The 22,292-nt window shown below is 47.3% G+C and overlaps 1 protein-coding gene across 12 annotated transcripts in view; it reads right to left on the reverse strand.

Annotated features, from left to right (window-relative positions):
* Window positions 1-206: 206 nt before the first annotated feature.
* Window positions 207-22,292, reverse strand: part of scara3 (scavenger receptor class A, member 3) — an 80,130-nt gene continuing 58,044 nt past the window's right edge. For all 12 annotated transcript variants that reach the window (XM_072499479.1, XM_072499486.1, XM_072499478.1 and 9 more), the window contains one exon: window positions 207-7,478. In XM_072499479.1, coding sequence (XP_072355580.1) covers window positions 7,051-7,478 — 428 coding nt within the window. In that variant the 3' untranslated portion in view covers window positions 207-7,050. The remainder of the gene's footprint in view (window positions 7,479-22,292) is intronic.

Below are 22,292 nucleotides of genomic sequence, written 5' to 3' on the forward strand. Positions count from 1 at the left end.
TCTATTTCTCACAATAGTTTTACTCAGGTTAGCAAAGCAGTCCAAGACTGTGGTTCTTAATTTCCTTTAAAATTAACCAGAAATGTTTGAAAATTTCTTTTGGACTTAGTATGACTGTATTGTGCCTATTTGCAATTACCTAGCACCGGGGACAGATTTCCTCTGATTTATTATCCTCTAGTTTGATGAAATACTGGACAATAATATAGAATTGTGTACCATATTTATTAAGCCAGGACCTTAGATGTCTGACTAAAATAAAAGTTACAAGGCTTACATAGATTGGATGACATTTATAATAGCATGCAAACCAGCTGCAGTTTTAACAAAAGTAACAAAACATTTCGGAAATCAGTTCATTTCCCCCATTTAGAATGGAACAATACTCTTTTTGAAAATGTGGCAGATTGTGAGGTGCACTTATTAAATAGTTTAAACCTTACAATTATTTTTATTGTATTATAGATTTTACTGAAAGGAGTAAAAAGTACTGAGTATAAGTGCTGTATAAAATGTGTTTGGTAGAGTTCATTTGATTTTAGAATACAATATGTTAAGAATATTTAACGCAAACAAGTAACTGACATTACTAGTAAACAATAATGCATATTACATTTGACATAAAAAGTATATTTGTGGTGAAACATGACTATTTCTCTGTATTTACAGTTGCAACTCTAAACTGGGCAGAAATTAATTAAAATATTATTCTCAAACTATTGCATACTTGCAACAAATATAGCATTGCAGCAAGGCTGGATTTTCATCAAGTCAGGATGGCCTTCGGAACCCTCTAGAAATTGTGGACAGGGCCTCATTTGAGGATTTCCGACCCCATTTCCAGTGCTACCAATTTTTGGGAAAGTCTCTTAAGGATGCGGCTGGTTCCTGTCAAAAGCTTACACCCTGCACTCCAAACCCGGCTGGCTCCATTGTAGGAGTAGGCATATCCTAACCCTCAGCAAGTTTTATAGAGTCAGGCCAGCTTTTCAATGAGCAGTGGTACACAGCACCGCAGAAGTGTCCTGTACCATAGTCTGCATTAGGGGGCCTTTTAAGAGATAAGTTCAAAAGGCCCCCATGCCATGGCACACCCACCAAACAAACCCTATGGCCCCTCATTCTGCTGTACCAAGGTTTAACCCTCACCTACCCCTATGGATCTTCATGCCCTCATGCCAGGTTATGCCCCCCCAATCAATCCCTATGGACCCTGCATGCAATTCTGTGATACTTCCAGGTTCATTGAACCACTGTGCACTGTGTAGTACCAATTAACCCATTAATGACAATACAAAATGCTTTAAAATGTCACTCAGTCATAACATCCAACTGTTAAGGAAAGTCCTTTAACTGCAGGGCGATGAAAGTGTCAATCATCTAGGCCCTTTAAACTTTCAATAACTGAAACTAAAAGCCCTTGAAAACTCTTAACCTAATGTAAATAAACATTTTAAAATTGACAGAGTTCAGAGAGCCAGAACTGTGAATCAAGCAATGTTTTCATAGAATCCCCAATGTGCAGAAGGAGGCCATTCAGCCCATCTGGTCTGCACCAACACTCTGAAAGAGCACTGTACCCAGATCCACTCCCCCACCCTATCCCTATAACCTAATCTACACATTCCTGGACACTAAGGGATAATGTACCATGGCAAATCCACCTAACCTGCACATCTTTGGACTTTGGGAAGAAAGCAGAGCACCCGGAGGAAACCCACGCAGACACGGGAAGAACATGCAAACTCCACAAGACAGTCACCTAATGCAGGAATCGAAGCTGGGTCCCTGGCGCTATGAGCCAGCCGTGCTAACCACTGTGCCACCCTGGGCGTCAGATGTTTTAGGGTGCTAATGTGTGTCTGGGCTCTTAGCCAAGAATACATAATGAGACTTTTTTGGGACTCCAGAAATCCGTTAGTCTGCTGAAACACAGGAGTCTCAGAGAAAAGTAAAAGGTTTTTCTTTTTCTGTTAACATAGTGGAAAGTTATGTATGAATTATTGTTATTTTAAAAGTTTTTCTTACACATCCTATTGCCACTATGAGGTTCATTGGTTCTATATAGCCTAAAGTGTGTCAAAGGCATGTAGGTCCCGTAGCTTGGCATAAAGGTCATGAAGGGACATGAGTGGGTGGGTAGTGTGGCATCGCTTGACATAGGGGAAATGAAGGGCCATGGGGTGGGTGGAGTGGCATAAATTAGCATAGGGGGCATGAGGGGCCATGGAGCGTTATAATTTGGCATTGGTGGCTTGGGGGAATTAGTGGGTGGATGGAGAGGCATAGCTTGGCGTAGGGAGCACGAGGAGCCATTAGGGGTGCATGAGAAGCAAAACTTAGCATTGGGGGGGGCCTGAGGTGGCATGGATGAGACATAGGTGAAGTGTGTAGGGAGGGGTGAGGGCCAGATGGCCTTTCTGTTTTTAATTTAACTCGGATAACGGCCCACAGGAACAAGACAACATCTTTTAAACAGCCTGCCTCAGCACCCATCAACACATGTTACTGCCTCCGACTGCCTTTTTCCCTGGTCACTGACCCGACTTGAACCCGCATCCACTTCCAACCCCACATGTAAAGCCCATCCTTGCAGTCACTGAGGAGGACGGGCTGAGCTGGGGATTTTCCTAACTGCTGCTGTTCACCTCAAGGTTAAAAATCCACGCCATTTCCTTTGTCTTTTTCAAAAGCAAAATTACAATTTAATGCATGCATGCAAAGTATGAATAACTTTTCAGCTATTCTTTAATCCTTAATAATTCTGAAATAAATCAGTACCAGCCCCTGAAATGTTATGAGTGTGAAGATTAACTTTGACATTGGGCACAGTTTAGCGTACTGTGGTTAAAGTCCACTGAACGGACGGTTTAGTAGGGCGTTTCTCAGCAGCTGCAGCGTCAAGAAGAATCTCGCTAGGGGCAGCACAGTGGACAGTGGTGCAGTGGTTAGCCCTGCTGCCTCACGGCGCCGAGGTCCCAGGTTCGATCCCGGCTCTGTGTCACTGTCCATGTGGAGTTTGCACATTCTCCCCGTGTTTGCTTGGGTTTAGCCCCTACAACCCAAAGATGTGCAGGGTAGGTGGAATGGCCACGCTAAATTGCCCCTTAATTGGAAAAAATTAATTAGGTACCCTAAATTTTTTTTGGCCTCGGGGAGTATCTCGCTGGGTGAGATCCAAATCGGAATATTTGAAAGAGCATAATTGCTCATTTAAATACCCGGATGTCAGATTCCCCCGATGTCCGGGACTCACCGGCTGTGACTGGGAAACCTCAGCAGGGCGCTGTCCATAAAAACATGGGGCAGACATAACGACATCTGAGTGGGAGGGTCCCCCAGGCCATTGGAGACCTCTGAGTGGTCAAGGACTGGGCAGGGTGGCATCCTGGCAGTCCCCCTAGCACATGGACACATTAGCACTGCCAGGGTGCATGGGTGGCACTGCCAGGGTAAGGGGGGTTCTCGGGGTCCTCCCCAAAGTTGGGGGGGGGGGGGGGGGGAAGAGACAGATGGCGGCCTGAAAGGGAGAGGGAGAAGATCATGGTTGCCGGATAAAATGGCGCCCTGATCTGCGAGGAGCCTTTCCTGCTGGCGAACTTCATCATTCTAAGTACAGTCTCGGCAAGAAGAAACTCCCAGAGGCCCAAAGAAATGGCAAATTCCGGTTGGATAGCGAGATGTTTCCCAGCAGACTTTATGAATCACACCCTTTTATTATTAAGTATCATTTTCTCATGTTTCTGCTTTAATATCTGAAAATTTCAGCAAATATGAAAATAAATGTTTATATCTATTTTGGGTGCATCATATCTTTTAAATTTAAATTGTAATGGAAAACCAGTTTTCCTATGGGTTCATTTAATAAACAGGTATAATGTCAATTTTAGAAAAGGCCTTTATTGTTGCTATGCACAAGATGATATCATATTTATCCTTGATGTACATTTTGTTTCCTGGATTGTTGAGGTGGGATTTGGGAGGTTGCGGACCAAGGGGAGGTGCGTGGGACTGGGCTTTGAATTTTTAGACGCCTGCATAAATTTCTGTTACTAAAATCAAAATCCTGTGAAATTTTGACCTCATTTTCCTCTAACACTGAGTCCACAGTATTCATTGCAGGAACACAGAGGGTCACAGCAGAAAACGTTTAATTTCTCAGTAGAAATGTATTAAATTTAAATAAATCACTTGATATTCTGCTGTAAAAAAAAGTTTTACTTCTCACAGCTTTCTTGTCACAGGGTTCAAATACAGTGGGGTCCTGGACTCCAACCTGTGCAAGGGCAGCACAGTAGCACAAGTGGCTAGCACTGTGGTTTCACAGCGCCAGGGTCCCAGGTTCGATTCCCCGCTCGGTCGCTGTCTGTGCGGAGTCTGCACCTTCTCCCCGTGTCTGTGTGGGTTTCCTCCGGGTGCTCCGGTTTCCTCCCACTGTCCAAAGATGTGGAGGTTAGGTGGCTTGGCCATGATAAATTACCCTTAATATCCAAAAAGGTTAGGAGGGGTTATTGGGTTACGGGGAGAGGATGGAAGTGAGGGTTTAAGTGGGTCGGTGCAGACTCGATGGGCCAAATGGCCTCCTTCTGCACTGTATGTTCTATGTTCTATCAGAGGTTCAGACAAGGGAGTGGCTGCCCCAATTGTTGCTGTTGCACCTTTGTTTGCTCTGTTTCTTTGGCTTTGGCTTAGGTACAGTACTACAGCAGAAGAAGCTCTGTGATGTTCTCATGTATGCACCAATGTTTGCTGCAGGGATGTTGCCTGGGGTTTTCACCTTTGTGATCAAGGCACCAGGATGTCTTCTCCAGATTCAAGCAACTACTAATGAAGGACGTTTGTTGACCCTTTGGAATATTCATTTAGGAATTCTAAATGGAGTGCATCCACTGAGAAAATAGCACCTTGCATACCTGGTGAGTCCTGCCCAGCCAGAGTCATTTTAGTATAGACAGACCCACTCAGCAGCACAGATATCAAAGCTGTTAAGAACACCAACAGGTTTCATAGGCTTGACTGGCAGATATTCACAAGGCTTTCTAGAATTAATAGTTGGATTTCTTTTTCAGAAGAAACTTCAGAGCAACCTATTCACTCAAAGTGTAGAAAAGCTCATTTTAAGAAATTTGCAAACACTTTGTGAGTGAGGTGGTGAAAAAAGCGTCAAAAAGAGTGGAAAAGTGATTCTAAAAAAACCAAGGGCGAAATTCTCTGTAATCAGTGTGATGTCCGCCGACCGGCGCCAAAAACGGCGCAAATCAGTCCGGCATCGCTCCGCCCCAAAGGTGCGTAATCCTCCGCATCTTGGGGGGCCGAGCCCTAACCTTGAGGGGCTAGGCCCGCGCCGGACTGATTTCCGCCCCGCCAGCTGGCGCGGAAATGACATTGCCGGGCAGCGCATGCGTGGGAGCGTTAGCGGCCGCTCACGGCATCCCCGCGCATGCGCAGTGGAGGGGGTCTCTTCCGCCTCCGCCATGGTATAGACCATGGCGAAGGCGGAAGGAAAAGAGTGCCCCCACGGCACAGGCCCGCCCGCGAATCGGTGGGCCCCGATCGCGGGCCAGGCCACCGTGGGGGCACCCCCCGGGGCCAGATCGGCCTGCGCCCTCCCCCCAGGAACCCGGAGCCCGCCCGCGCCGCCTTGTCCCGCAGGTAAGAGAGGTGGTTTAATCCACGCCGGCGGGACAGGTTTCCAGCAGCGGGACCTCGGCCCATCCGGGCCGGTGAATCGCTGGGGGGGGGGGGGGCCCGCCAACCGGCGTGGCGCGATTCCCGCCCCCGCCGAATCTCCGGTGCCGGAGAATTCGGCAACCGGCGGGGGCGGGATTCACACCAGCCCCCGGCGATTCTCCGACCCGGCGGGGGGGTCGGAGAATCTCGCCCTAAATGTTTAAATTGTGATGGGCCTTTGGCAAGAAGTTATTCATGGCTTCACCTGAAAGTTTAAAATGTTGCACTATGGTCAGTCGAATAAACCAGTGAATAATGATCATTAAATGATGTGATCCTGATAAAATAGTCACATTTACAAAAATATTAGGATATGAATCCATGCACCGGTAATAATTTCTCGAGTTAGCAATGTGGTTGCAACACGTCCTTGAACTGGGAAGCCAGAGTCCAGCCCAAAATTAGGTCTCAACCATATTAATTTGGATGAACTGCCAGCACTGTGTGTGTCTCCACAGGGAATTCATCAATTTGAAGAAACGAAGGCTACGCAGCTTTCCTCTCCACAGTGACCCACAGTACATATGCAGTCAATCAGAATATAGTGGAGTTGGGGAGTATTCATGTTCCTCCTGCTGTCAAAGTATTAAATCATTTTTCTTTTTCTTTAAAGCTGGTCTTTCAGTGACAGTTAACCAATGACCACTTCAGAATCCCGAGTGGAGCGGCCCCCAAAATACTGAAGGCAGCAGTGGAAGAGACTGAAACAGGCATTATGCCCCTCATTTTTATAGTACCTTTTCTCGGTTGCCTGTTTTATGAAATGCCTGAAAAATCACACAGAACCCAACATCAGGTTGTGTCTTTCTGATACCCTCTGCGTGCTGGGTGTCAAAATTGAAAGTAGTTCTTGTTGCAACCGTTTTACGACCTCTCCTTCTAAAGGCAGTGACTCATGGTGGAGTGGAGCTGGACAGATCTCATACATCTCAGGTAGCTCACTTACATCACTTTTCTTCATGTTATATCTCATTTTGAACAATTAGAACACGACAGTTAAAACTGAACATTGGGATGGCAAGACATTTGGATGCGATCCTGATCTAGGTCAAAATGAAGAAATGATTAGCCCTTTACTGGTAGTCATTTTGTGTGCCACTTTTCATCAATGATTATTTAAACTTGGTGGGAACTGATCACGTGACCAGGGAATCACGTGAAAATGATCTCTGTTATTTCAGTTTCAATGAATCAGTTCCATGATTCCCTCAGAACGTCAAACACAAATCACTTCTGATTAAAATCAAAATATAGCTGATTCTTTATGATGAATAATTATATCATAAACATACAGGAAGCCTTAAACAGCTGAAAAGAGAATTAAAGTGATTCCATTGATGGACCTGGTGGCCCTCGAGATCCTGGGGGCCCTGATTTCCCCCTTTGTCCCTTAGGTCCCCCTGGGCCTGGAATTCCAGGATCCCCTTTGATCCCCGATTGTCCTTTCGGCCCTAGTGGTCCTGGATTTCCTTGTGGTCCTTGGGATCCTCGATCTCCCTTAGAGCCATTTTCGCCTCGGAAACCAGACCTCCCTACATTACCTTTATTCCCTTTAGGACCTGGTCCCCCAACTGGACCTTTTGAACCTTTTTCTCCACGAACACCAGGTGGTCCATTCAAACCTTGTGCGCCGGGTTTACCCACAGATCCTGGTTCACCTGTGTCACCTTTTAGTCCAGCAGGTCCAATAATTCCTTTTACCCCTGCCTCCCCTTTGTTTCCTTTTGGTCCTGGCAGACCTGGCAAACCTATGGTTAAAATAAAATGACAATCATGAATTGATTTTGGTAAATTATATCAGAAAGGTTAATCATTTTGATGACGATGACTCCTTGCATATATCCATTGTTGCTGTAGCTTTATACAGATTGGGTTACATTTAGGCTAATGTAAGAGTGTACAGTACTACAATGAATACAATATTACATTATGCTGCTGTATTGCTTATGACTGAATATGTCCATAATAGTAACACCCTGATGGATACCTGGTCTTGTAAAATTACCATCTACTCCATATAATCGATTGCTCAGCTAGACTTGGGAAATGTGATGAGTTAAGGATTAGTATTAAACACAAACCTAACTACTGACCATAATAGTCAGAAAAAGAAAACCTCAATTTTGTGTAAAATTCAAAGCCTCTTGATTTGTTTTGGTCATTTCAGCTGGTTTTGGCTGTACTGAGCACAGAAGGTCAAGTGGACAGAAGCACACAGGGTGGCACCAATGTATTATCACCAGTTCAGCAATAAGTAAATTTTACAGTTCAACAGTTATTCTTGCACTTTTAATGTATTTTGTGTGCGCCTGTACACTGGAAGTTCCCATTTGTCATCTACCTAAATAGCACAATATCTAAAAGATTCTCTGTTCCTGAGACTGTGTTGATGCTGGGGCAGGAGTCGTGGACTTCCACGACAGGGAAACTGGCACCGCACCTGGACCGATTCAGCAACCATGGAGGGGTTAGCACCGCCGCCACATGGAACACAATCGATTCCAAGGAGAAACAGTGAGGGATTCGCCAGGCTCGTGATTGACACTCGGGAGGCTGCCAAGCTGTAGCCACGCATACACAATCCCCACACACACTAATCCCAGCCAACAAGATGGCACTGGTTGCGCTGGAGCACGCCCATCTTGCTGATGGGTCAGCTGGAGCCAGAGGGCACCTAGGGGGCTGCCTGAGGGGGGTGTCACGCATACAACCTGTGTCCTTATGTTCACAGTGGGCTGGCAGTGGTGTGTGCAGCTGCATGGCTGTCTTGCAGGTTGTGGCAATGGTTCTCCATGCCTGTCCACCCCAACCCCACAGCCCACCTCCTGGCCAAAGTCCGCTACTCCCCAGGAGCCTGGCAGAAGCCCCCGGACAACGGCATGACTGTCAGCAAACTATGACGATGTTGGACACTTTCCGTGCCCTCTCGCTCTCCCTCAGCAGCCACGGCGCCTGTTTCAGGATGTTTAAAAGCATTAAGTGAACCTCACCGTCGGGAAATCACGCCAGTAGAGACAGAGCATCATGGAAGCCCTGAGAATACCGGGTCAGGCCTGCTAATGACATGTCAATGCCTTTTACTGTACTTGCGTTCTGGAATGCATCGACGTAGCTGTCGAGGCGACGGAGAATTGTGATTTGGCGTGAAACCGGAGCCCGCCACGATTTTGGTGTGAAAACCGATTCTCCGCCCAATTGTGTTTCCCGATTCTGGCATCAGCAGATGGAGAATCCCGCCTCTGGAATCTTTATGTACAGGGCAAACCACTGTATGTCTCCTTAACCAATCAGAGACTGAACAAGGGAGTAACAATAGTGAAATGAGTGACATGTCAGGTGCCGGAAGCAAAGCAGAGAGAAAGGAAGATGGGATTAAGAGTGAGGTAAGAGACAGAAAAATTATATTTCTATTTGTTAAAAATCTCCAACAATAATTCAAATCTGAAGGAATGTGACTCCATGTTTGCAAAAGCCAATTGTCATGGCTAGAGAGGTTGGATCATAATAATTAAGACATATCTCACCATTAAAAGGGTACTTAGATTGGAATGGGAAAACCACAACATATTCTGATGAATTTAATTTGTATGCAACAGGTCAAGTACAACAATTTCACGCTGTCCTTATATTTTCATGCCACACCTCTTGGCAATATGTCATTATCACGTACCTTTTGAAGAACATCTTGGACAGAAACTTACTGCCCGCTATGTTTAACTTTGTCTGCGTAGTCGCTGGAATTGCAGTCCGATTTACATTTTAACTATAGTGAGTGTTATCTTCTTTGTTATTTCCAGTGAAAAATACAGTCCAAACTCTTTTAATTTCACGGGCCCATCATCCATGGTGTACCGCATCAATCCTGCAATTTGGGTCCAGATCTTATGGTCCCTGGATCGTCAGAGACACCAAAATACCTGTCAGAACTCTGCAGATATACGGATGAGCAGGCCTCTGTGGTAATTGCCCTGAAAGTTTCAACTTCCAATGTACAATTCCTGGACCCTCCACAAATGTGATTTTGGACAGTTTTGTTGGATAGTTACCCAGGAAATATTAGACAGAAAGATCCTGGGTAACTACAAACTGAACACTAATCACTCACTGTTGTAGTCGGTATTATAGGTATTACGGTACCCTGTAATGCTGTAAGACCATTGGTGTAGGAGGCACTGTTTTCATTGGTTAAGCCTGCCTGCTGGTTCCGCCCAGTAAGGCGGAGTATAAGAGCCCGTGTCTCCCCAGCAGCTGCCTTCTGTACCTGCGCTGCTGGGGGAAACATCTAGTGTAATAAAGCCTTCAATTGTCTCCAATCACGCTTCTGGAGTTATTGATCGAGCATCAATTTATTACACTAGATTTTTAAAAATGGAGCTCCGAATCAAGCAAGAGTGTCTGCAACTCAGCCCCCACGCGGCAAACTCAGCGGCAATCTTCAAGCACTGGCTGGCGTGTTTCAATGGATATCTCAGGACGGCCACAATTACACCCACGGAGGACCACAAAATGCAAGTTCTGCACTCGAGGGTGAGCCCAGAGGTCTACACTCTCATCGAGGACGCGGACGATTTCGAGGCCGCAATGAATCTGCTGAAAGGACACTATATTCGCCCTGTAAACCAGGTCTACGCCCAACATCTACTAGCGACGAGGCGACAAATCCCTGGGGAATCGCTGGAGGAGTTCTATCGTGCGCTCCTGGTATTGGGGAAGGACTGTAACTGCCCGCAAGTTTCGGCCAGCGACCACACAGAACTTTTGATCCGGGACGCATTTGTTGCAGGTATGCTGTCCTCCCAAATCCGCCAGCAATTGCTGGAGAAAGAGACACTAGGCCTCAAGGAGGCACGAGCCTTTGCTAGCTCCCTGGATGTGGCCTCCCGAAACGCCCGTGCTTACGTCCCCGACCGCGCGGCAGCCACTTGGGCAGTGTGGAACCCCCCCCCCGCCCCCCGCAACCGACTCCGATGCATTCCCCCATCCCCCCACAAGCTTGTGCTGCGAGACTGCCAGGCAACCCCGGGTGGCCCCGCTGCTATTTTTGCGGGCAAGCCAAGCAACCCCGACAGCGCTGTCCGGCCCGCTCATCCCTCTGCAAAGGATGTGGCAAAAAGGGCCACTTCGTGGCGGTATGCCAAGCCCGGGCGGTCGCTGCGGTCTCCGGAGGCGAATCGGGGACCGCCACCACAACCCTCTCCACGGGCCACAGGCGGCCAGCGGGCGCCGCCATCTTCCTCCTTCAGGGCCATGTGTGGCCTCCAGGCGCCGTCATCTTGTCTCTCGGACACCACGTGTGATGGATGGGCGCCGCCATCTTGTGCACCCCCAGCCATGTGCGACCAGTGGGCACCGTCATCTTGGCTGGACTCTCAGGACCCCGACTCGAATGACCACACACCACCCGAGGAGAACATCAAACTTCTGCCATGACTAGCCTTGGTGACCCTGGACCAGTCTCGGCCCCGAACACTCTCGACTGCAACGATGACCGTGCTCATCAATGGGCATGAAACATCCTGTCTGATCGTCTTTGGGAGCACGGAGAGCTTCATACACCCCAACACGGTAAGACGCTGTTCTCTCCCCGTTCACCCAGTTAACCAAAATATCTCCCTGGCCTCCGGGTCTCATTCAGTGGAGATCAAGGGGTTCTGCATAGCGAACCTCACGATCCAGGGAAGGGAGTTTAAAAATTACCGGCTCAACGTCCTTCTCCACCTCTGCGCTGCCACACTATCTGCGGCCACGACCAGCAGGACCACGGCACCAACCACCGAAAATTCCTCCATACCGCAAAAATCCGTAACTCACATATAACAAGGATAAATGCGTGTTCAGCACCAACCGTCTAGCCATCCTCGGCTACATAGTGCATGATGGAGTTATAGGCCCAGACCCTGAACGCATGCGCCCTCTCGTGGAGTTCCCCCTCCCTCATTGCTCCAAGGCCCTGAACACTGCCTGGGATTTTTCTCTTATTATGCCCAGTGGGTCCCCAACTATGCGGACAAGGCCCGCCCGCTAATCCAATCCACGGTTTTTCCCCTATTGACAGAGGCCCGCCAGGCCTTCAGCCGCATCAAAGCGGACATCGCAAACGCCACGATGCACGCCATCGACGAGTCCCTCCCCTTCCAAGTCGAGAGCGATGCATCCGACGTAGCTCTGGCGGCCACCCTCAACCAAGCGGGCAGATCCGTGGCCTTCTTCTCACGCACCCTCCACGCTTCAGAAATCCTCCATTCCTCAGTTGAAAAGGAGGCCCAGGCCATGGTAGGAGCTGTGCGGCATTGGAGGCATTACCTGGCCGGCAGGAGATTCACTCTCCTCACTGACCAACGGTCATTGGCCTTCACGTTCGAAAATGCACACCGGGGCAAGATAAAGAATGACAAGATCTTACGGTGGAGGATCGAACTCTCCACCTACAACTATGAGATCTTATATTGTCCCGGGAAGCTAAACGAGCCTCCTGATGCTTTATCCCGCGGCACATGTGCCTGCGCACACGTGGACTGCCTCCAAGCCCTCCACGAGGACCTCTGCCACCCGGGGGTCACTCGTTTATTCCATTTCATTGAAACCCGCAACCTGCCCTACTCCATTGAGGAGGCCAGGACAGCCACCAGGAACTGCCAAATCAGCGCGGGGTGCAAGCCGCACTTCTACCGGCCAGAGAAAGCGCACCTAATAAAGGCTTCCCGTCCCTTTGAACGCCTCAATATAGACTTCAAAGGGCCTCTCCCCTCCACGACCGCAACATGTACTTCCTGAACGTGATTGACGAGTACTCCCATTCGCCATTCCCTGCCCCGACATGACCGCAGCCACCGTCATAAAAGCCCTCCACAGTATCTTTACGCTGTTCGGTTTCCCCGCACAGCGATAGGGGGTCCTCCTTTGTGAGCGACAAACTGCGTCAATTCCTGCTCAGCAAGGGCATTGCCTCGAGCAGGACGACCAGTTACAACCCCCGGGGAAGCGGACAGGTAGAGAGGGAGAACGGAATGGCCTGGAATACCGTCCTACTGGCCCTACGGTCCAGGAATCCCCCAGTCTCCCGCTGGCAGGAGGTCCTCCCGGATGCCCTCCACTCCAGCCAGTCACTGCTGTGTACCATGACCAACCAAACACCTCACGAACGTCTCCTTGTCTTCCCTAGGAAGTCCTCCTCTGGGGCCTCGCTCCCAACCTGGCTGGCAGCTCCTGGACCCGTCCTGCCCCGTAAACACGTGCTGGCGCACAAGTCGGACCCATTGGTCGAGAGGGTCCATCTCCTCCACGCTAACCCTCAGTACGCCTACGTTGCGTACCCAGACAGCCGACAGGATGCGGTCTCCCTTTGGGACCTGGCGCCCGCTGGATCCCCACACACACCCCCACCACCAATCCCACCCTCCCTCCCACCGGCGCACCCCACAGCCACCCCCATCCCAGGTGGATCGGTCCTCCCACCGGTCCCGTCTAGGGGTGATGAAGCTGCCGAAGAAGTCGAAGCCACGCTCCCTGAGCCACAGATGCCCGAGCCAGCGCGAGCATCACCACCGAAGCTACGACGATCGCAGAGGATGACCAGGGCCCCCGATTGACTAATTGCTTCATTCTGAACTGTAAATACAACTTTGTAAATAGTTGCGATGTAACGAGGTAAAACCACTGTACTGATGTATACTGGGTACCTCCATAACCTTAACCTCTACCACTGTGTAATACGAGGCCACCACCCCCGCCGGACTCTTGTTTTAACAAGGGGTGAATGTGGTAGTCAGTATTAGTGGTATTACGGTACCCTGTAATGCTGTAAGACCATTGGTGTAGGAGGTACTGTTTTCATTGGTTAAGCCTGCCTGCTGGTTCCGCCCAGTAAGGCGGAGTATAAGAGCCCATGTCTCCCCAGCAGCTGCCTTCTGTACCTGCGCTGCTGGGGGAAACATCTAGTGTAATAACGCCTTCAATTGTCTCCAATCTCGCTTCTGGAGTTATTGATCGAGCATCACTCACACTGACCCCCAGACTCCCCTTGACCTTCCCTGGCTAGCAATGAACTCTCTGACCCCCCGAACCAGCCCACCTGACCACTGCGACTCCCACCCAAACCAATTCCACCCAACTACCCCCGTCCAACCAACTGCCTTCTGACCAGACCTGACTACCTCCTGACCAGACCTGACTACCCCCCCAATGCCCGGCTACTCCCCCAACCAACTGGGTTAACTCATCTGACCGACTTTCCCTCGATCCACTCTACCCAACCGCCATACTACCCACCTGTCACCCAATCCACTTTCCACCCTATGCAATGCCGCATTACCCACCTACCACCTCACCCATCTGGCATCGTACCCACTTACTTCACCCACCCAACCTATTATTTAGCCACTCACCCATCCACTAACATTTACACTGGATATTTAAACTTACCATATGGCAGCTTTCCCTGACATTACAGCACCACGATGGAGTTCTCCAAGGGACACTGCGCTCTGCATTTCTGGAGAACCTGGGCTTGGAAATCCGTTTCTGGTCGGTGTCAAGGGAATGTGCCTTTAAGAAAGTTTTTTTCTGATCACATGGCTTCAGTGATGTCATTGTGTGGATGGAACTGGGCTGTGGCTCTGTGAGATGTTTTTGGTTTTGGTTTCACATTTGACTGCTGTGGACTCAGACAGAGAACAGAAGTATTTTGGTCTGTCGCTCTCTATTTTCATTTCCAATATCTGTTCCAGTAAAAATCTCCTTGGTGGTGGCTTTAGATATTGATTACTTTCTGGAAGGATTTAAACCTGCTGGTGAAACGGGGTCAGAATAGCGGGAAAAGCCAGTCTTATTCAAATGAGAATGCAGAGTGTTGGGCCACGCCCTTGAAATGGGTTTTTGGGATTTTGTTTTTGAATTGGAACAGTTAAGGGGGAATTCATTAAGTGTTATACATAGATTACTGTAGCTGTGAGATATCTTTATGTTTGTAATTGATAAAAATTCTTGCTGTGTGTTTCTATAAATGTTAACTCAGTTCTTAGAATAAAGCTTATTTTGATTAAAGTGTCCAGGAAGACTGTTGAATCACACCTCAAGTGAAGGCTCTTGTGCTCATCCTAGCCAAATTGAACAAAAAGTTATAGGTCAGTTGAACTCCGTAATATAATTTGGAGTTTTTAAACCCTGGCCCACAATAAAATTGGGGGTTTGTCCGGGATAAAAGTCTATCTTTCATGATTGGGTTGGCTTAATGAACTTAAAGACAGTGAGGGGTGAGCATATTTGTGTTTGCTTTTCAGGTGTTGTATTCAAGTTTAAATAGGGAGTGTGTTGTGCCCAATGGCTCTTTCAGATGCTCAGAAGGTTTTGGGGGTGGAGAAGGTCACGCACAGTAGCTTACAAACGGAGACTTCCAAAAGGCTTTTAGATTTATCAAAAACATTGCAGTTAACATTGCCTGACAAAATACGAAAAGAAAAGGTAATTGCGGCGGCAGTTGAGCATTTAAAATTGGCTGAGACACAGTCAGAATCATTGGAAATTGCAAGAATTCAATTACAGGTCAAGCAGCTTGAACATGAAAAAGAATTCAAGCAGCTTGAATTCGAAATGAGGGAAAAAGAATAGCCCTCGTAGAACAAAATGCGAGAGAAAGGGAGGTACAGATCAAGGAAAAAGAAAAAGAGAGGAAAAAGAGAGATACTTTGAACTTCACGAACTGGCCATGAAACGTGAACGTCAGTTACAATTGGTGAATGTTAAGAGAATTGTACAGTCTGAGGATAGTGATGAGGATAGTGAGAAAGAGAAAGAGTGTCATAGTCAAAGGCTTGGTGTGGATCTAGTTAATTAAGTCTAAGCATTGCCAAGGTTTGGTGAGAAGGATCTAGAAGCCTTTGTCATTTCATTTGAGAAGGTGGCTAAACAAATGAAATGGCCACAGGACTTGTGGATATTACTGGTTCAAACAAAGTTGGTAGGTAGAGCTAGTGAAGTGTTTGCATCACTACCGGAGGAGGTATCTGGGACATATGAGGAGGTGAAAAATTCCATGTAAGGTGCATATGAACTAGTGCCTGAAGCCTACAGACGAAGGTTTAGAAATTTTAGGAAAGAACCTGGTCAAACATACATAGAGTTTGAAAGGATCAAACAGAGTAATTTTGATAGGTGGATAAGGGCTTTGAAAATAGACCAAACGTATCAAGCTCTTAGAGAAATGATAATTTAAAAATTTTTTTTTTTTTTTTTTTTTATAAAGAGTACCCAATGAAATTTTTTCCCCAATTAAGGGGCAATTTAGCATGGCCAATCCACCTACCCTGCACATCTTTGGGTTGCACACAAACACGGGGAGAATGTGCAAACTCCACATGGACAGTGGCTCAGAGCTGGGATCGAACCTGGGACCTCGGCGCTGTGAGGCAGCAGTGCTAACCTCTGCGCCACCATGCTGCTAGAAATGCTAATTTTGGAGGAGTTTAAAAATTCAATTCCTGATGTAGTGAGAACGTGGAAGTGCAGAGGGTTACAACTGCGAGATTAGCAGCAGAAATGGCAGATATTATGAATTAGTTCAGAAATCAAAGTTTGGTTTCATATGTCAGTTTCAGCCTGTGAGAAATAGAAATTGGGGAAAAGAGAAATACTCAAATGGTAAAGATAAAGGGGATCTGATGGGAGATCATAACTATAGTGTACCTCAGATTAAAAAAGAAATCCAGGAGGCTGGAAAATAAATGAAAAGTTTCAGATCTTTTTACTGGAATAAACTAGGCCATAAAGTTAGTGTTGGGGGTTGAAGAAAAGCACTGGGAAGGCGGATGTGGTAAAACAGGATAAGCCAGTGGGGTTTGTTAACGTGGTAAAGGAAAGCCCAATTGAAGTGAAGGAGGTGCAAAAGAGTGTACAGCCTAATCAAGAGATGATTGATACGAAAGTGCCAGATCGCTTTAAAGAATTTACTTGTGTGGGTAAAGTTTATTCATTTGTCGGTAAAGAAGTCAGAAGTTTAAGAGATATGGGAGCTAGTCAATGTTTGATGGTAAGAGATGAGGAATTATGTAGTTTGGGAGGAATATTGCCAGAAAAGGTGGTAATATGCGGAATTCAGGGTGTGAAGAGTAGTTATATAAGATGAGGTTGGAGAGTCCAATGAAGAGTGGTGAAGTGGTAGTATGAATAATAGAGAAACTATCTTGTCCAGGAAAATAGTTTATCTTGGATAATGATATAGCAGGATTGTAGGTGGGAGTGATGCCTACAGTGGTTGATAAGCCAATGGAAAATCAAACAACTGAATTGTTGAAGGATGAGTACCCTATGATTTTTCCTTTGTGTAGTAACAAGGTCGCAAAGTCATTGGTTAAGACAAGAGGAGAAATCAAAGAGTGAAGATAAAGTTGAAGTTCAATTATCAGAACATATTTTTGATCAGATGGTTGGAAAAGAACAAGGACTGATGGAGGATGAGGCTGATATTTGTAGTTCAGGAAAGTTGGTAGAGTTACAAAGGAAGATATAGAAATAAAACGGATGTATCAGAAAGCATACATGGAAGAGGAATCGGAGTGTGTACCAGAATTTTATTACCTTAAAAATGATGTCGTAATGAGAAAATGGAGGTCTTTACATATGCAGGCAGATGAAAAGTGGACAGAAGTTCATCAAGTGGTACTGTCAGTAGGGTATAGAAAGGAGGCGTTGCGAGTTGCACATGAGGTACCAGTGGGAGGTCATTTGGGAGTAAGGAAAGCTCAAGCTAAAATACGAAAACATTTTAATTGGCCTGGACTACATAAAGAAGTAGTTAAATTTTGTCGATCATGTCACACATGTCAAGTGATAGGGAAACCTCAAGCAGTGATAAAACCAGCACCCTTAATACCCATTCCAGAATTTGAGGAACCTTTTACAAGGGTCCTAATCGATTGTGTAGGACCGCTTCTTAAAACAAAAATTGGGATTCAATACCTTTTGACTATAATGGATGCGTCTACTAGGTTTCCAGAGGCCATTCCAGTACACGATATCACAGCTAAAAAGATTGTGGAGGAGTTACTTAAATCTTTTACTAGATATGGACTACCCACGGAAATACAATCAGATCAAGGATCAAATTTTACCTCAAAGTTATTCAAGGAGGTTACGGATAGCTTAGGAGTGAAACAATTTAAATCAACTGCGTACCATCCAGAATCGCAGGGAGCGTTAGAATGGTGGCATCAGATGTTAAAGACAATGTTGAGGGCCTATTGTCAAGATTATCCAGAGGATTGGCATAAAGGAATTCCATTCGTACTGTTTGGAATTAGGGATGCACCTCATCAGTCAACCAAATTTAGTCCTTTTGAACAAACTTTTGGTCATGAAGTAAGAGGACCACTTAAACCGATTAAGGAATTGCAGCACATAATTGTTTTCAGCTGCCTTTTGGGATACAGGTGTGTGTCAGTTGAGAAGGACCAATGATATGCATGTCCAGAACCAGGGAAAGGGTAAACCATTTCGGACAGACATAAGGAGACACTTCTTCATACAAAGAGTGGTGAGCCTGTGGAATTCATTACCACAGGAAGTAGTTGATGCTAAAACTTTGAATATATTCAAGAGGCGGCTGGATATAGCACTTGGGGAGAATGGGATCAAAGGCTATGGGGAGAAAGCAGGATTAGGCTATTGAGTTGGATGATCGGCCATGATCGTGATGAATGGTGGAGCAGGCTCGAAGGGCCAAAAGGCCTCCTCCTGCTCCTATCTTCCGTGTATCTATGTATCTATGAGAGATTTTGAAAAATATTCCCACTTGATTCCCTCAACTGCAACACCAGGTAATTTCCAATGCTAATCCCTCCCACCCCACCTCATCCCACGATACCTGCAAATGGAAATTTATAAGTACGTTCTGATAGCTATTACAGAGAAATGGCTACAGGATGACATATATTGGGACCTGAATATTAAAGGGTATGTGACATTTAAGAAGGGCAGTAAGTTAAGGACAGGAGGAGGGATGGTTCTGTTAATTTATGATGGTATGAGCACATTAGAGAGGGATGACCTAAATTCCGGAATCCAGGATATAGAAGAAATTTGGGTTGAGATGAGAAATTATAAAGGCAAGAACCCCCACTTGTGGGAGTGGTGTATAACCCCCTAATTGTAACTACATGGTAGGACAGCATATAAAAGAAAAGATAATGGGAACTTGTCAGAAAGGTACTGCGATAATCATGGGGGATTTTAATCTACATATAGATTGGAAAAATCAGATGGCGGTTGGGTTTGGGCCAGAGTTCACCTCATAGGTGAAACTAGTGTACAGCGCCCCCATGGCGAGCGTCCGGGCAAACACCACCAGCTCATGATACTTCGGGCTGCACAGAGGTATGAGGCAGAGATGCCCGTTATCCCCGCTACTGTTTGCCCTGGAAATTGAGCCACTGGCGATCATTCTTAGAGCAGCGAAGGTGTGGAGACGAATTCAAAGGGGAGACAGAGAGCATAGAGTCTCATTCTATACAGATGACCTGCTCCTCTAAGTCTCGAATCCCCTAGCCAGCATGGGAGGAATGATGGAACTCCCAAGGGTGTTCAAAGCCTTCTGCGGTTACAAATCTAACCTGAGCAAGAGAGAAATCGTCCCTGTGAACCCGCGGGGTGGAGTGGGGGGGGTGTGTGTGTGTGTGTGTGTGTGTGTGAAAAAGAGATGAGTTGGGGAGGTTGCCAGTCTAGACCAAATTCCGATACCTGGTATCCAAATAGCCCGCTATTGCTACCGAAAACAACTTCTCTCTAAATGTTAGACTTTAACCTGGTGTTGTAAGACTTCTTACTGTGCTCACCCCAGTCCAACGCCGGCATCTCCACATCATAAATGTTGGAAAGACAAAGGAACTGATCATTGACTTCAGGAAGCGCAGCATGACACACACTCCCACCTGTATCAATGGATCCGAAGTGGAGATGGTTGACAGCTTTAAGTTCCTGGGAGTTACCATCACAACAGTCTGTCCTGGTCCACTCACATTGATGCAACAGCCAAGAAAGCCCAACAACGTCTCTACTTCCAACGGAAGCAAAATAAATTTGGATGTCTGCATCGACTCTCACAAACTTCTACAGATGTGCAATAGAGAGCATCCTATCTGGCTGCATCACAGCTTGGTATGGAAACTGCTCAGTCCAAGATTGCAAGAAACTGCAGAGTGTGGTGAACTCAGCCCAATGCATCACACAAGCTTGCCACCCCCACATTGATTCTCTATACACCTCCCGCTGCCTCAGGAAGGCAGACAGCATTATCAGAGACCCCTCCCACCCAGGCATTGCCTTCTTCACGGCCCTTCCATCAGGCAGAAGGTGCAGAAGTCTGAAGACCCACATATCCAGATATAGGAACAGCTTCTTCTCCACAGCTACAAGGCTCCTCAATGACTTCCGTTCGGACTGATCTGTTCCCTGTATAATAATAATAATCGCTTATTGTCACAAGTAGGCTTCAATGAAGTTACTGTGTAAAGCCCCTAGTCGCCACATTCCCGCGCCTGTTCGGGGAGGCCGGTACGGGAATTGAACCCGCACTGCTGGCCTTGTTCTGCATTACAAGCCAGCTGTTTAGCCCGCTGTGCTAAACCAGACCCTAGTGCAAGAGCACTATTCACGACACGCTATGCTGCTCTTGCTCATGTATTTGCTTTGTTTGGCCCCTTGTTCCGCACTGTAACCAATCATTGTTTGTCGATGTACCATTTGTCAATGTTCTCTGTTGATTATTCTTTTGTCTACTACGTACGTACTGTGTACGTACCCTCGGCCGCAGAAAAACACTTTTCACTATACTTCAGTACATGCGACAATAAATCAAATCAAATCAAATATTGGATACGAGTCTGGTGGAAGAGGTTTAAAGGGACCTACTGAGGTAGGGCTCACTCCCACTCTCCCTTGCAGGGAGAGTGCAGATGATCAAGATGAACGTGCTGCCCAGGTTCCTTTTCCTATTCAGATCCATCCCGATCTTCATCCCCAAGGTCTTTTTCACAAAGTTGATAAACTAATCATGGCGTTTGTTTGTGTGTGTATGCACACCAGGGGTGGGGGTGGGAGGGGGAGGGGGGGGGGGGGAACCCCAACGATTAGGAAGAAGGTCCTACAGAGGAGGAACATGTGAGGCCTTATCCTCCCGAACCTCCAATTCAACCAATGGCTGGCTACCACAGAAACGATACGGGGATGGGTCAAGGAACCGGGAACAGATGGTCAAAGTGGAGGAGAGTTCCTGCACAGGCACGTCCCTCCGAGGACTGGCCATGGCAACACTCCCCAGACAAGACACTCAAAATAGCCCATTAGTAGTAGCCACACTGAGAAGGTGGAACCAACTGCGACATCACTTTGATCTGACCAAGCTGTCCACTATGGCCCTTATCTGCAAAAAACACAAGTCCACCCCGTGACAATGGATGCCCCCTTCGAAAGGTGGAGACAGGACGAAGGGACACTGATGGTTGGAGACATGTACATAGAAGACAGAGGAGCGACCCTGGGGGAACTGATGGACAAGCTCCAGCTCCCGAAAGGGAACGAGCTAAGAAACAACCAAATCAAAAACTTCCTCCGCAAGGAGACAAAAACATTTCTCCAGAAACCATGACACTCACTACGAGGCAGACGACTGACCATAGGTGAACTAGAGACAGGAATTGTGTGGACATGTATGGATGACTACTGGAGGAGATATGCTCACCTCTGGATGAGATTAGGGTGAAATGGGAGGAAGAACTAGACAGGGAGATAGGGGGAGGGCCCTGGAGCGAAGAACAGCACAGGGTAAACTTAACCTCCGCGTGCACTGGCGAGGCCTAACGCAGTTGCACTGGGCTCACCTAACCAAGACAAGAATGAGCTAACTCCCCCTGGAGGTGGAGCAGAAGTGTGAACGGTGCCAGGGATACCTAACCAACCACACCCACATGTTCTAGTCTTGCCCCAGACTTGTCGGATACCAGACGTTCTTCTTTGAGGCCATGTCCAGGTTTATGGGGGTGGCGGTGGAGCCTTGCCCGTTAGTTGCAGTCTTTGGGGTACCAGAAAAGCCAGAGCTCTTCATGGGGAGAGGAGTGGACACCCTAGCCTTTGCTCCCTGATCGGCAGCACCATCCTAAGCTGCAGACTGGCTGTCCGACCTGGCAGAATTTCTCAACTGGAGAAAATAAAATAAGCCAGCAGAGGAAGGCTCCCACAGTACATGGAGGCTGTTCACCGACATGTCCCAAAACCTGATTGCAGCCAGCAACCAACATGTTAAGGGGGGCCGGCGCCAGAACAGACCACAAAACAAAGTGAGGAAAGTGGGTGTGGCGGTAAAGCAGGCAGATGGGGGTGAAGTGGTGGACAGGAGGAGGGGGGAAACACACCGAGGGAAGCGCAGGGCAAATAGAGGGAGAGAACTGAAAGATGCAAAGGGCAATCAGCGAAAGCAATCACAGTTAGCGGACACATCCTCTCCCCACCTCCCCCGCTCCAGCACGGTTCAGCATCAGGAGACAACCAGTTCGAGGGGGGGGGGGGGGGGCAAGGTG

Source organism: Scyliorhinus torazame, chromosome 4 (genome assembly GCF_047496885.1).
Source record: "Scyliorhinus torazame isolate Kashiwa2021f chromosome 4, sScyTor2.1, whole genome shotgun sequence".
Taxonomy (NCBI): domain Eukaryota; kingdom Metazoa; phylum Chordata; class Chondrichthyes; order Carcharhiniformes; family Scyliorhinidae; genus Scyliorhinus; species Scyliorhinus torazame.